This window comes from Ostrinia furnacalis, unplaced genomic scaffold (assembly GCF_004193835.3).
Source record: "Ostrinia furnacalis isolate ACB-3 unplaced genomic scaffold, ASM419383v2 OfSCF2797, whole genome shotgun sequence".
In the NCBI taxonomy this organism is placed as follows: domain Eukaryota; kingdom Metazoa; phylum Arthropoda; class Insecta; order Lepidoptera; family Crambidae; genus Ostrinia; species Ostrinia furnacalis.
Genome location: NW_021133036.1, coordinates 115,048 through 130,604, shown reverse-complemented (window position 1 = coordinate 130,604; position 15,557 = coordinate 115,048). Strand labels below are relative to the sequence as shown.

General features: G+C 36.7%; 1 protein-coding gene across 1 annotated transcript in view; it reads right to left on the bottom strand.

The window, feature by feature from the left end:
• Positions 1-14,978, bottom strand: part of LOC114356345 (sodium-dependent neutral amino acid transporter B(0)AT3) — a 42,798-nt gene extending 27,820 nt beyond the window's left edge. Inside the window, exon 1 of the mRNA XM_028309452.1 lies at positions 14,289-14,978. Within this exon, the coding sequence (XP_028165253.1) occupies positions 14,289-14,978 (690 nt within the window). The remainder of the gene's footprint in view (positions 1-14,288) is intronic.
• Positions 14,979-15,557: the final 579 nt, after the last annotated feature.

Here is a 15,557-nt window from a genome sequence, read left to right as displayed (position 1 = left end):
ACTTTCGAAGACAAACTAAGCAATATTGAACCGTATGTTACCGTAACTCTTTTCCCACCAAGGCGGAGCAGGGCGGAGCGTAGAAGTGTCAAATAACCAAACATTTCATTATTTCCACTTCTCCTCTCCGCTTTAATTCTAAAAAAAATTTACAGCCCGAGTTGCCAATTCTTGTCCGGCCAAATGAAGCACAGAGTCCAGCTTTTGTGTTTTTGAACCTGGCAACCCTAAGTCCGATACTTCTCCGCTCTGCTCCGCTCCACATTGGAGGAAGCCAGACCTTATGGCCTGGTAGATTGGACAATTACTTTACTACAACAAAGTAATTAAAAGTTACATCACCTTTGTTTACGGTCCCTTTTACTGTAATTACTTTGATAGTAATCTAGTATAGGCACGGACGCTGACCAAAGTAATCTTTATGTAAGTTGAAATAGATGCTATTTTTCTTTGGTTCTAACAATAACGTCGAATGTGCTGTCTTCTGTTCCTACGTTAAATTAATTACACCACACAAATAAAATAACAATAGAAAAATAAGACGCATTACATTGATTTATTTTGTACTTACTCGTAGTAACAAAAGTTTACCTACACGTCAGACAAATAAGTCTACCATGACCATTTTAATGTTGATAACTCAATAGATTCACAATCCGCTCTTATCATAAAAAATGCTGACATCATGTGCTGGTATTCTATATTAAATCCTACCTAATCCAATCCCTCCGTCAACTAAATATGTTTTTGGTCAAAATATCTGCGGTTTTCGATGTTTTTACATTTGCATATTGTTTATAAGACTATTTAAACAATATTAAAGTTTAGACGCATCGAAAATTGTGGATATTTAATCTTAAACTGAATTAAATTTGACAATTGAAATCCGGATTTGGAAAAGGATTGATTTTTTTTATGCGTAACAGGCAGGTATTTGACCACATTCGCACCTGATGTAAGTGTGATGCAGTCAAGGATGGTACATATCTTCCCTGTAAGTGCCTATTCACTCTTGCCTTGAAAAGGCCCGGATTATATTCTTCAGGAAAGACAGCAGCAGGCAACGAATTCCAGTCCCTAGCTGTTCGCATTATAAAAGAGTCATCGAAACGCTTAGTGCGAGCTGGTGGAATGATATGGGAAACGGGGGAAACCNGGGAAACCACATCCAATCCAATTTCATTCAATGACTTTTCGGAACTTTCTTTGGGTCGTCCGTCCATTGGGCGTGACCACATGAGTTCACTCCATAAATATACATGAATTAACCTTTTCACCCAAACTTTTTGTCCACCATGGTAGTCAAACTTGTGCATATTCCTTGAAAGTATAGGCCATTTACCACCAGACGAAATAGCCGTCTGAAGTCTGCCGCTTAACTTTAATTTGACAGTTAAAAGCTCCATTAAGCTCTAAAAGCGTCGAATGAATACTGTATGAGACGGGATTGTTGTCATTACACGGTGTATTACTCTGATTGACTTGCTGAAATAAGAATGGAACTTTTTCAGGGATTAAAGCTTTTAACGCCTCGAGAAGTTATGAAAGGTCAAACGTCAAATTATACATTTTTATTGTAAAACAGCTGATAATACAACTACCTACTTGTAATTTTGGTTAACACTATGTTAGTAAAGTTAGTCAATGTCAAAGTTAGATAATGATCTTAGAAATGTAATAAATGCGATTTTGTGTAAATTTTTTAGTGTAATGTGCTATCGATTTGCCATTTTCCAATCTATCGATAAGAGAGCGACACAAAAAGGTAAATGGCGTTACCATTACATACAAGCGACTCTATTTGAATGGTAGGATTGCGTTTGAGATAAGATAAGACTTTCAAGTTTCGCGTGACAGATAAACCGCGCGTATTCGTACGCGTGAATATAGTTTGAATAATATTTCCCGTTTTTCAAACGGGACGTTTTTCTGTAAGATGATGTTATATCCTAAGGCCTAAAAGCCTTCCTCAATAAATGGGCTATCAAACACAAAAAAAAATTAAATAAATAAAATAAAATTCATTTATTTCAGGCCAGGGCCCATAAAATCAATGCAATCAATATTTAAATCGGACCAGTACTTTCTGAGTTCCTTACCTATTTGAAAAATTGTAACACCTACTGATGTAAACCCATTTTCGCAAAATATATGATTTGATTTGATTTGAGATTAGTGCGTTCAATCAAACAAACTCTTCGACTTCAACTTAATATTAGTCAGATCATCAAACAAATACTAAATCGAATAAGATATAATGTTACATATACGACTATCGTTTTGGGGCAGCAAAAGAAGGATATTGCANACGACTATCGTTTTGGGGCAGTAAAAGAAGGATATTCAAGCAATAAAGTTCAATTTGAGCAGGCGACAGTTAACGGCATCATTTGGCTTTTAGACAGCTGCGAATGGAGTCTATGAGACAGGATTGTCGTCATTACTCGTGGTTATTAGATTCATTTTAGAATCATCTATGTATCAATAAGACGTTTAGAATAAAAATGTGTGATGGTGACACAACACCGCGGGCGAGCTTTGGTTACCCATAATAACTTCAAATTATCCTTAGGAGGTTTTGGTCTTATTAAGTTTGTCAACCAAAACCTTCGTGTGCCTCGTGGCATATTTGCTCCTCTCGCTTGCTAGATAATTTATTGATATAATTAATCAATGACCTAGTGAGGAATATTTCAATCAACACAACCAGTCTTGAAATAATAGTAGTATTTGTGTTCCATCAATTCGTAGTTAAACTTAGATTAAATATATCTAATTATCGACGCCGTAGAGGGAAACTCACTCTAAAGCGACGTTATAATGTATAGTTAATTTCAAAATAATTCGAAGTCTACAGAACTGTCGTAACTAAAATGATCAGAAGATTGCAGCAATAAAGCTTAATTTCCCCTGGCAACATTTATCGCCCCTGTCATTAGGGAGTCTTTATACTATACGAGCTTTGAGTCGGGTTGGCCTCATTCGACGGAGTAATATTATGACGCCTACTGGTAAACTTTTATTCAATAAAACTACTCATTCGGTTTTATGTAAGAAAAATATCTACAAATACATAATGATATAAGTACTATTTTCTACGTATAATGGAGCACCGCTTGACAATGTTCGAGATGAAAGTTTAAGTTGATGATTTCCTGTTATACTTAGGCTGGGTTGCGCCATCTTACTTTAACTTTGACAAACGTCTAAAATCTATCAAAATCCATACAAAAAGCACCGGTTATCGTTAAAGTTACGGTCAAAGTTAGGTGGTGGAACTCAGTCTTAGAAGTTAATTTAATATTTTGTACATATGTACGCAAATAAAGACGAACTCATTTCATTTCTTTCTTTGCAGTATTTTTATGAATTCCGATCTGTGTATTAGAATTATTTGAAATACGATATTGGAATCGAAATATCTCAAAAATGAATAAAGATAATATGGCACAAAATATAATGATTATAAAAAAGCCAAACCTCTTTATGCTCCAAGTTGAAGGTCAAGTAAAGTCGACGCTCCCGGGTCGTATCTGATGATATAGTCTAATACGAGCTTTTAAAGCTCACAAAAGAAGAAGATTGCCGCAATAAAGCTTAATTTACCCCAGCAACATTTATCGCCTCTATCATTATGAAGCTTTGACTCACATATCAAAAGTTAAAACACTCTAGTAAACTCGTAAATGCAATACAATTATAGAATGTTTCAATTTATATTCAGTCTGCGTTGTTCTGATATCGAACACGATTCATAGAAACGTATCCAGTTAACTGTATCCAGTTTCAATACACTAGGACACCCACACTCTGGCTTTTAGGTACAGTTCCCCACAAAAATATACGGTATGTGTTGACAAATATAAATCCACGCCTTTGAACTCAGGGGCTGTAACAAACAAGGCGTGAAGCCGTTTAACATAACCCATTTCTCGGTTTTGTTGGGCAAATGGGATAACCTACTCAACATACCGACCGAATGCCGAGTGACAACGGCGACGCACTGGCAAAAATCACTGTTACTAGGTAACATAAATAAAATAAATAAATAAATTTCCCTGGAAATTTAACACTACGCTTCTAGTCCCAAACTAAGCAAAGCTTGTACTATGGGTATTAGACAACGGATATAAACATACTTAACACGTTGGACGCCACGCGGCTCACCGGTGAGCCTCGAACAATACAATTTCCATTGTGTCTAGCGTCTCGGCGTTCAATGACTTAAATACTTTTTTTTGTAAATACATACATATTATACATAGAGTAACACCCAGCCCCATCACAGACATTAAAATTCATTATTTCAATTTCTGCCCGGCCGGGAATCGAACCCGGGACCTCTCGGAATAGTTATGACCGTTCCGAACCACTGCACCAAACAGCCGACTAGCAAATGAGACATTTTACTGTACTTTTCCTGATTTTTAAAAAGTTGATACTGCAACCAATATTGGGACGTATTTATGTGCCCATGTACGCAGAACTGACGGCCGATGGGGCAGCAAGGTTCTGGAGTGGAGGCCGCGTACCGGAACGACGACATCATAAAGGTAGCAGAAAGGCGTTGGACGCAGGCCGCTACCAACCGGGCAACATGGAAAGCATTGGGGGAAGCCTATGTTCAGCAGTGGACGTCCTATGGCTGAGATGATAACGGTGATGATTAAGTACCCAAAAGGGCCTAAATACTAATAGAGTATTCTACAAAATAATGTTTGAATCTTTATTTAATGACTTCTATTCATAGCCAAAATGACAGCCGACGCAATACCTCTCTTACGAGAACTGCGCAGAATATTTTCGCACATCTTTCTTAAGATGACTGTACGTACATGTTTTATGCAACGTCCCCACCACCCACTACCCCCCACGTTTGAAGCGGAACAAAGATTCTAATAATATCCAGTCCCGGCGCCAACAAATATTACGAGTAAACACAGAACTGCAGTTCGCTTTCAAACTCCTGAAAACAAGTCATTCTGAGCTTAACAGAAAATATTGTTAGCTTTTTAAAGCGCTTTTAAAAGCGCTGCTAATTTTCAGCTGCACAAATACCTAGTAATAAATTAACTATACAATACAGTGGCAATTCGCAGTGGTAACCCGTGTGGTTCGGGCAGAATAGAATAGAGTCACTCTTTCTCTTCCCGTAGATGTCGTAAAAGGACAAATAAGCGAACATCAGGCCTCCCCAACTCGTCTGGCCAGTGCGGAAAATGAAGGCAAAAACTCCATTTACCTCTGTTAAATTAGAGAGGGTCGTTGCTCTTGCAGCGAAGACTAAATCACCTGATGGTGATGATNTCTATTTTCAAATGTCCTGCTTTATTTTAATTTAATCTCTAAAATGTACATAATAATTAGTGTACATTGAATTGACAAAACAAACAATAGTTCATTCTTGTAATTTGTACTGACAAAACAAACAATAGTTCATTCTTGTATTTGTTTGCTCGCGTCCGTACGTTACGTGCATGGCTGCTGCGGTGACGTTTGAACTGTACTGACATACCCACCTTGCTTTTGAAGTATGTGTTATTAACACATACTTCTGAATTACAATCTAAATCTAAGCAAAACAATTTTGTTAAAATATTTTTTTTTGAAAATTGTAATTTGTCATGTGTTTTATAAAATAAAATAAAATAAAAATAAAATTCATTGTCTTGTTAGTGTGCAAATTAATGTGGGACGTGATCTATCTGTGAGCACGTGTTCACTAAACCTAACATAGCTATTATTCTAGCTCTAGTGGTATCTTGAAATGTCAATAGCAACTGTGCACTTTGCAGGGCGTGGGTGAAGTGAAAATAGACTCACTGAACTGAAAAATAGATTTTCAGGCTATTGGAAAATATTTGTGGAAAGAAAAAAGCAATCAGAGTGGTTACTGAATATAAATTCTCTCCATTCGAATTAATGCTGCCCACATCACGATTAGTTCGTCCAATCAAAAATTGTCTCATCAAAGCGGATAAATCAGTGTTTTAATAACATACAAATCGGAGGGTAGATCGTTTTGTCAGTTAAATTGGTTCGGTACGTATAGTTTTAAAGTCGAGTTCTGTGAAAGTTAATGGATTAAAATTTTTATTTATTACTTGCTTTTGCCCGCGGCTTCACCCGTGTGAAATTTATTCTGTCACAGATCGTCATACTATTATATTATCTGTGATATTAGTAAGACATTGAACGATACGAGTGTGGTGAAAAGATAGTGCGAAAGCATCGACAAGACGGTTTATAGATTCTGCTTGATCAAAGAGCTATTTGGTGTTAATGATGGTGTTTATTTTAAAACATCTAAGTATTCTTTCCATTTATGAGTTTCTCGAATTTACTGAGCCGTAATTATATTCTTACAATACTTAAACTTTCTATCAGTGAAATAATTTGAAAAATAGGTCTAATCAAGTCTAGTGCTTCCAGACATACTCTGACAGAGATGTTTGTCTCCACAATATTAATTACCTTGATAATTAAAAGCTGCAAACCCCTCATTAATAACTCCGCAGCGTCGCGGCTGTTGGCTAATCCTCCGATTAACTCGCAGCTGTCCGCCATTTGTCAGCGTGTACAGTCTTGCTAAATATTTATTTTAGTTCGGCTGTCAAAGGCTTTGACGGGTTAAAAATGAAAATGATATATGATATCTATCTACAGAAACAAAACCTACACACAATCTTTAATGTGACATGCCTCTGTACATAGACTATTTTTATTATTTAGGCATCATAAAGACTTTCACGAAATTGCTTTAGAAATTGTTTGATATTTAGATATAAAGTACTATTGAATATTGAGTTTTTTTATTAAAAGACTACAAATTACTCAACTCTGTACCTACTATTGTAATGTACTCTGTACTAGGTATATAATAACAACAAACATCACTATTAAGTCTTACAGTGCGCGTGGATGCACAGCGTACACACGAACCAATCACAGAGCCCTATTCAATGCTGTGCGTTCGATTTGCTGCTTCACTTAAGCAAGCATCGTTTGTGAATACGGGCGTGACATCATTAATTACTATACGATCACGACTGCGTAGGTATAAATGCCCACCCGTCAAGCAAACATTTGCCAAGATTAAAGCTTTCCAAAATAACGACCTCTTTCCAGGAATCGTCCCCAACCTGCCGGATTCCATCCCAATTCCAGATGCCTCGTTACGAAAATCCCAGTCGTTAATTCAAGATAATCAAACTGATTAAACCTTATACTTGGAACTAAAGCTTGATAGACATAATGTAACCATAAAGCCATTTGAAGAAGGGTCTAGGTACTTAGTGGAATTCGTTTTAGGTGGCGAGCATTCGTTGCCTATAATTATTGAAGGTTGCTCGCTTGTTCAAAGTAAGAGTTAAATGAGTCTGTAAATAGGATTTTAAAAAGCTTTTAAAAACTACTTCAGGGCATTAAGGTGAATCCATTACTGAGAAGGAGCGCAAGAAAACTTACTGATATTGTCAGCCTCTTATTCGACATTGTGCTTACCATGAGTTTACATTAAACTCTGATTTTTAATTCGACGGAATTTTGACATTTCAGAAGTGTTGTCAACATTGAAACATTCCCATTATAAATGGAGAGCATTTTCACAAATTAAAAAATAATCCTTTCTTGAATTCAAGATTTCACTTGAAAAACTAAGGCTTAAAAATGTACTGATCATTTCAAAATGGTTATTTGAATTTTTATTATCATATTTTTGAAGTTACAAAAAAAATTGGGAAATTATTTTTCTATTACTGGACTCCCTGGCCAATAATCCATGGGTTACAAACCTTTTTTATGAAAATCCTTTTGTTAATAAAATCTTAGGTTAATAAAATAACCAATTTAACAAGATGCCAATTTTATAATCCAAGTTGATTATGACGACAATAATGATGATTGATAATCAATACATATTTTCGTTAATGATAATATGTTGTTTTACCGTCTTAAAAACACGTTTTTTTCTATTTAAACTCTAAAATGTACATAATAATTAGTGTACATTGAATTGACACAACAAACAATAGTTCATTCTTGTAAGTTGTACTTGATGAAATTTCATTTAAAGCAAAAAAGGCTTATTACATCTGAATTGTCAAAAAATGACAGCTGTCAGAATTCCGTCGAATTAAAAATCGGACTATAGGTGTGCTCGTGCAAATGTAAATAAGATTGTACAGCGAGTGTGGGAGTGTGAAACGGAACGCAAGGGAGTGAGTGAGACGAAATGAATGAGTGAGGAAGGAAGAACGACGGGATTTTTAAAACATAAGACGATTAGTATTAAGACGGTTCTAAGACGTTCCTATTTTTTGTGGTTTATCCTGGAGTAAATACAAATAGAGCCTTTGTCCAGCAGTGGACGTCTTTCGGCTGAAACGAACGAACGAACGAAATACAAATACAGCTGAAGAAATACAACCTGGGTTTCAATTCCTACAGCTATAGCGGCTACTTTCAACTATAATATTCATCGATTTTTTATACATTCTCTAGCGAGCACACCTAACGTAAACTCGTGGTAAGCACACACTTATTCGAGTAACGCGGCGCCACATTTTTCCACTTCAAAACCATTTTTCACTAAGATGTTTTTAATGTGCTTTAAAGTAAAGAGAGTTATTTGTATTTAGGGAGCACAACCTTGTCGCAAATACGACGTGCTCTCTAAAACTGTCGTTTCGCGAAAGTATGTGCTTACATAACACGCGCTCGTAGCGAATGCTCGCACATCAAATTACAAAAGCGAATGCCCTAGATGAGTACCCTCCTCAACCTCATTGAGAAATTACCCAAATTCTGTAGTCTATCCCAAAACACTTGAAATGCAATTTAAGGGATGTTTCAACCCTAATCACCGGAGAGCCAAATGTTATTTTATTTTGAGTATGAATATTGTATCCTGTACTAATACAGGATGTGTTACGAACATTTGCATACATAATTCTGTTAATCCTTATGTGTAAATAAAAAATGGCCAGTGATTTTCAACTGTTTGACCAACATGACCAAATCCAATGATAACAAACTCGATGCGATTCCGTCATTTCGTTTAGGATTTCCTATGGCCTTCTAGTTCCATCATTAGACCAGCTCAATGGTACCATAATATTGTATTATCATCTAATCTACACATAGTGCCAAGTTTCATCGTGATACAAGAATTAGAAGTGCGTGTAATTCAGATTCTTAGATTCCATTACATTTGATTAAGTACATAACATATACGAAGACCTAATAATACCGTGTAAAAGGATAGTAGGTACATGGGACTCGCACATTAAGAACTACTACTTAGGTACCTGATTACCTGTAGTAGGTTCCATGGATAAACTTGCCATTGTTGGTAAAGATGATTGATCACGATACAACTTTCTGCTTAGAACTATGGGTTCCATCGATCATAAGTGTCAAATAATAATGGACAAAGGGTGTAATGACCTCCTGCATGTTTTCTTTATAGAGGTACTCAAAGATAGGTCAGCAGAAACTTATGAACTCGAAGAACGGTCAGTGCTCCATTTCATTCGCCCTACCTGGAAACGAGCGTGTTTTATTCCCTTTTTGATTGACTCATCTGAGAATCTTTCTTTCAAAGATACCTTCTCCGTTGTAAGAACTAGTGACATACTAAGATTTCTTCATACCTACCTATAAATATTATCTCGTGCAGGTAATATGCATTATTATTAGAGCTTTTCCATTTACTTAATTATTTATTTTATTTATCTTTATTGTACTCGTAGAAAAAGAAAAGAAACAGCCTATTCCAAGTACTGAAATTAAATACATGTAGCTTAAAACTAAGTGAATTATACATTGGCCTTTAAAGTTTCTAAAACTAGTTTTTACTATAGACCAGTAACCTAGTTTGCCTTATCCCTCGCGTTGAAAGAAAATCTATTACAAGAATAATAACATCAAAACTTTGAAGCACAAAAACCAGCCTTAGAGAGTAATAAAATTGGAACATAATGAAAGAAGTTTTTGAAGCAAATATACGAAAGAAATGCGATCATTATTCTTTATTTCCAACTTGATCGTAAATGTTTTCAAAGCCTGAATGATTTATGCGTAGTAAAAAGTGAGTAAATAAACTGAAATCCTGTGAAGTGCTCCAATCTTTTCAGTCAAACGACGGAATAAAAGAAGCCCTTCGTATTAAGATAAAAAGCTCAGCGCAAAAGGTACCTGACTGACCCGACCCTCGATTTCTAGGCTAGAATAGCCAATACACGACGAGCTGGAAAACTTAGATTGGGAATAAAAACCATCACTATCAATCACTAGGGTCAATAAATGTTTCGTGAGCCCTATTGATAGATCAGAAAAAGTCGGGCAATGTCGTGCAACGTTGCCAAACATCTCGTGGTTTCAAAACATCATCCAGTCAGCTGGGGGAAATATGAGATGACATGACTGGCAATGGGCAGTTAACACTGTACCTACATTTAAATTATGTAGGGACATAAAAGTAGGACTTACCTACCTTTTCTTTGTTTGTTAACCCTAAGTATTATTTATTTAGGTGTAGAAGTTCTGTTTGAGCATTCCTGATACACCTTTTTGCTACTCCGTAATTTATTGTTTCAGTCTGAAAATAAGACAGTATTATGCCCTCATAAAATTACCCGCCTCAAACCAACTTATTCGCAAATGACATAAGTTATAGAAATGTTTAGCAGCAAGAAAAGCTATTAGAGTCGTGACTGAGCATCACAATACTGGAAGATTAGGCATTCCACACTCGTAAAAGATAAGACGAATACCGCGCTAAATGTATAGAAAATAAATATAAGCTTTCACACATGAATAGGGGCGATTATTACTAAGGGACGACTGTGTTTGTATTATAGCAGCGCAATGTTTATGAATGTAATAGAGCTGTGAAACTGTAATATGTTTCGCGGCATATTTTATGCAAATCGAAAGAAAGAAGAAAACAAGTCACCTTTCAAAAAGTTTGGCGCTCTTTAAACACGATCTTCATATCACTTATGGCATAATCTTAAAAAAACTAAGTTAACAATAATTCGATATCTTTTGCCTGTTAAAATCTAACATAATTCTTTTACCTATACTTATATTACCTTGGCTAGCTAGATTAGGCTGAGTTGCACCACGTAACTTTAACGGTAACTATAACTACCTTGCATGGAATTTGATATATTTTTGACGTTTGTTAAAGTCAAAGTAAGATGGTGCAACCCTGCCTAAATGTAATGAACGTCTTGTGAAATTATTAAATAACTAGTCTCCTCTAATTAAACAGGAGTCCAAACATTTTTCTTAATTAGGTAGCACCAAACCAGCGTGTTTTAACAAAATGGCCGCTTCAGTGACAGATTTACCTTCAGAATAAGCACTAAAGTTTGTCGCTAAATTAAATTCCCTCCCCAATCCGAGGACAAGCCCGGGCAAAAGTCATTTTGATGTAACGCTTGCTGCCTGGGCAATAAAGGATCGGAATATTTTTTACCTTTAATTACCTGACCTATAGGCCTGTAGCACACTGCTGGGCAGCGTGAATATGGCGCAATGTAACGAGAGGCAACCTAGCTTAAACGTTATTTCATGAAGTTATAGAGTTATTGCTATTTTCCTATAACGTGTAAATTCAGTACCTTCTACATAATAGATGCGTACCCACTATCTACCTATCTACCTTTACCTTACCTTTACTTTACCTTCGACTTAGAAATGATGTAACGAAATACACATGATTGTAATTAATCTGAAATCGTATATTATGTCACAAGGTTTATAATTTCAAGCATACCTACCTAATATACATTAGTCAAATGATTAATTAATTAATAATGTCCTATTTGGAAGTAAGGTAGTCCTGTGTGCTTACCATGAGTTTACGTTAGGTGTGCTCGCTAGCGACTGCGTAAAAAAATGACATTAATTGTATGACATATTGTGCAGCGCTCCTAGCGGCTACTTTCAAGAAACAAAATTTTCATAGAGATTTTTGACGTATTCGCTAGCGAGCACACCTAACGTAAACTCATGGTAGGTACACTGGTATAGTCGGAAAATGTGTCAGTTACGTCATGCTTAGGTATCTGTGTTAGAACTTTATTCATGCTTGTTAAATCTTAAACCCTATCCACTTGAAATAAAGGTACTTATTGCTTACTGTATTATGTAGTAGTGTAGAATATACACAAATATGTATATTAGTAGGTGTCATTTATGGCTTTAACAGAGCTCTCGTGCAATTTGTGCGAGAGTGGATTCTGCAAATGGATTCAATTAATTTACTTATTGATTCTGTCATCCAATAGAAAGGTACGAGTACCTACATAGTAATATCAAACTAAGGGCTGATTTTTCAATCGTCAGATAACTTTTAACTGAAGAATAAGTTTGGCACATTGACAGTTTCAGTATGGGAAATATGTCAAAATGACAAGGTTATTCTTCAGATTAAAGATATCTGAGGATTGAAAAATCAGCCCTAAATATATTCAAAATATGGCCTCTAGCTTTTTTATTTGGCATACCTAGTTCAAAGAAATAGATAAGAAATAACGTTTATTGCTAAATATTAAAGATAATATTTGTATTTTCCCGACATAAACTTCTTTGTATTAAATAAGTACGTACATATGAAAATGTTTAGTACAACAACATTATCGAAAAAGAAACAAAACAATTTATCATTTAGCTTTATCTTATGACTCTACTAACTTTTGTAGAGTTAGTAGAGACGTCTTATATATCCGATCAATTTAACAAAAAACGTTTCAACTCTTCATTAACTTGATTCGTCGATCTATCGGGAAAATAATACTAAGAGGAATATTTTTAGAAAAATCTGGCTTTTAGGTCGAAAGTCTAATCTACCACCGCCACTCCAAAGAAATAAACAAAAGCAAACCTTCCCAATGAAAACAAGTACCAAAACGGTTTATTTGCACAAGAAAATTCTAACACGGTTAATTTAACTGAGACCCAAGTCCTATTCAAACGAAAAAAGGGTTGGGTAAAGATAGATTGATACACATTCCCACAATCACTCGTATAGATCAATATGGGTGCGTTTTTGACTCTATCAATGCAAACTGAAAGGAGTCAATAATTTTCAACTTTCAACTTATTCTAGTAAAGTTATTAGACTATAAATATTGTAAAAGTTCTGAGCAAGCTTTTAATATCGCTCTCATAATAATAGGTACTGGAGACAGTACATTTAAGCTAAACCCAGTGGCATTTACCTAATGTAGAGCTAAATGGCTTAATAGAAGATAAATAAAAATGGTGCCATTTTAAAGATAATTAAAATACTTTTTTTTAAGATTATTAATAATTTGTTATTTCACAAAATACTAATACTCCCGTTAGCACCTCGTACTAAGTATCTTGTAGCTTTTATCACGAATGAGCTCACCACAATAGTCACGCGGCGGCGCCGCGGCGGGGACCGAACCCGCGTTCCCCGGATCACGAGTCGGTCAGTCCGACCCATTCACCGTTCAGCTACCGTGGCTTCTAACTTTAAATTAATACCATAGATAATACATAGTTAATTCAGTTCTTAGATCGCTCTGAACCAAACACAACGGGCTGATTCCATATACTTGCTCATAAGTGTAGTTTGTGTTAGATGTTAGAGTTCTAACGAATATTAGTAGAACCTAAGGTACTACAAAAATGTGAGGTCTATGCTGGCATACACACACACACGTACTGTAAAATTACGTAGTTTTACCCACGTAGCCGAAATAAATCCTCCTTATACGAATTAGTGACTGAACCAGACCGCCCTTATAAATCGCGTCTGTCAACGCTACGTCGATAAATAATAATCCCACTTAAACATAATAATAAATCCGAGCACAGCCGTTCCAATCTGAACCCTATTACAGGAGGATAGAGTCCTCCAACCTTCACCTGGCAATTCGCTTCACCTTTGTGAAGGTGTTTGTTCGCATACCCTCCCTCACCGCTTCATACGATTCAATAACCGTAATTTGGTAATGTTCGAATTTCAGCGTTCTTCGATAAAAAGAGGTTATCGAATCGAAATAACGACGAAAATATTAATTAAAATGTAAATATTCCCTTCTTATATAAATTTCCATCTGCCGGTTTCATTATTAAATTAAGCCTGATTTCCAGGTAGCTGATTTATCTTAAGAAATGAAATCGATTTCGTTTCAATTGACTTGAACCCACAAAAAGACCGAAAGATAAAAGTAGCGTATAAAAACAACTAGTAAATAACATGATTGCACAAGAAAGGCATTATGATGTTGAAAATGAACACTTACCGCGCACTCCGGCTCCGAGATATAAGACCCATTACTGAAGTACTTCTTCGGGCACTCAGACCAGGGCAGCTCCGCCTGGAAGCTCTGCGCGAAGTAGAACAGGCACCAGGCTATGATCGAGTTGTAGTACAGCGCCACGTTGAACGACACCACCGCAGAACTGATCCCAATGCCCCCCAGGTAGGGAGACACCTGGTGCCACACGCCGATAGCCCCCTTCCTCAACCTTTGCCCAATTGCAAGCTCCAAATAAAATATCGGAATCCCCTCGATAGCCAACATCACGAAATACGGAATCAAAAACGCTCCGCCCCCGTTCTTCTGAGCCAAATACGGGAATCTCCACACGTTGCCCAACCCGACGGCATATCCAACAGTCGCCAGTAAGAATGTAAGCTTGCTGTCCCAAGATTCTCTCTCAACCCCTCCTCCTTCAGGCTTCAAGTTGCCTCTCTCTTCCACAGAGCTGGCTTTGCTTGTAGGCGTGTCGGGGGACCGTCTATTCGGGCTGGTGTCCTCAAAAGCCTCGTTGGTGGCTCCATACATGACGTGGGCGCGGTGCGACGGATGCCCATTCTCCATGGTCACCAGTCTCCCACGCAACTCCTTCATCTCCATCCGATCTATCGAACGCTGGGCATACAGATCCCGCGAACTCTGTCGCCTCATCAAATGTGCCGTATTCGCCATTTTATCTCTTCCAATTAACCTATTAAACCTCTAATTAAACCTTACTTTAATTATTGTCGTAAGCTTTATTGTCATTTTATTTCTAAATACTTATCTCTAAAAGGACTCGTTATCAGAATCGTGACACGCGATGAGAACCATTAAAACGTGAATAAAGGTTATGGTGATTTGTATTATGTCAGACCTGATTGATATTATTGATTGACTGAACATTTTACACGGACACTGTTTAATGATTGATCACTGATATCAGATAAGATCGATTTTAGTTATTTTTCACTGGGTTTCACATTATTTTGAGGATTTTTTTGTGAGATCGGGTGGCGAATGGCGTCCGTCCTGGAGGCAGGACGTCACTGGCGGGAAAATCATGGGGTGAGTGAGCGGGTTTAGGGCGCATGCGCGTCAAAATCGCCTTTGTTGAACTTACACCCACATTTTGAAGGGATTTAAGCCCGTTGCAATCACGGCCGAGGACCAGCATGGAGTAATGCTTGTAAACGAAAGTCAGAAGCCATTAGCCTTAATTTGTGGGAACGATTTGCTGTTTCAAGTGGGGGTTAAGGTTGGAGCACTTCG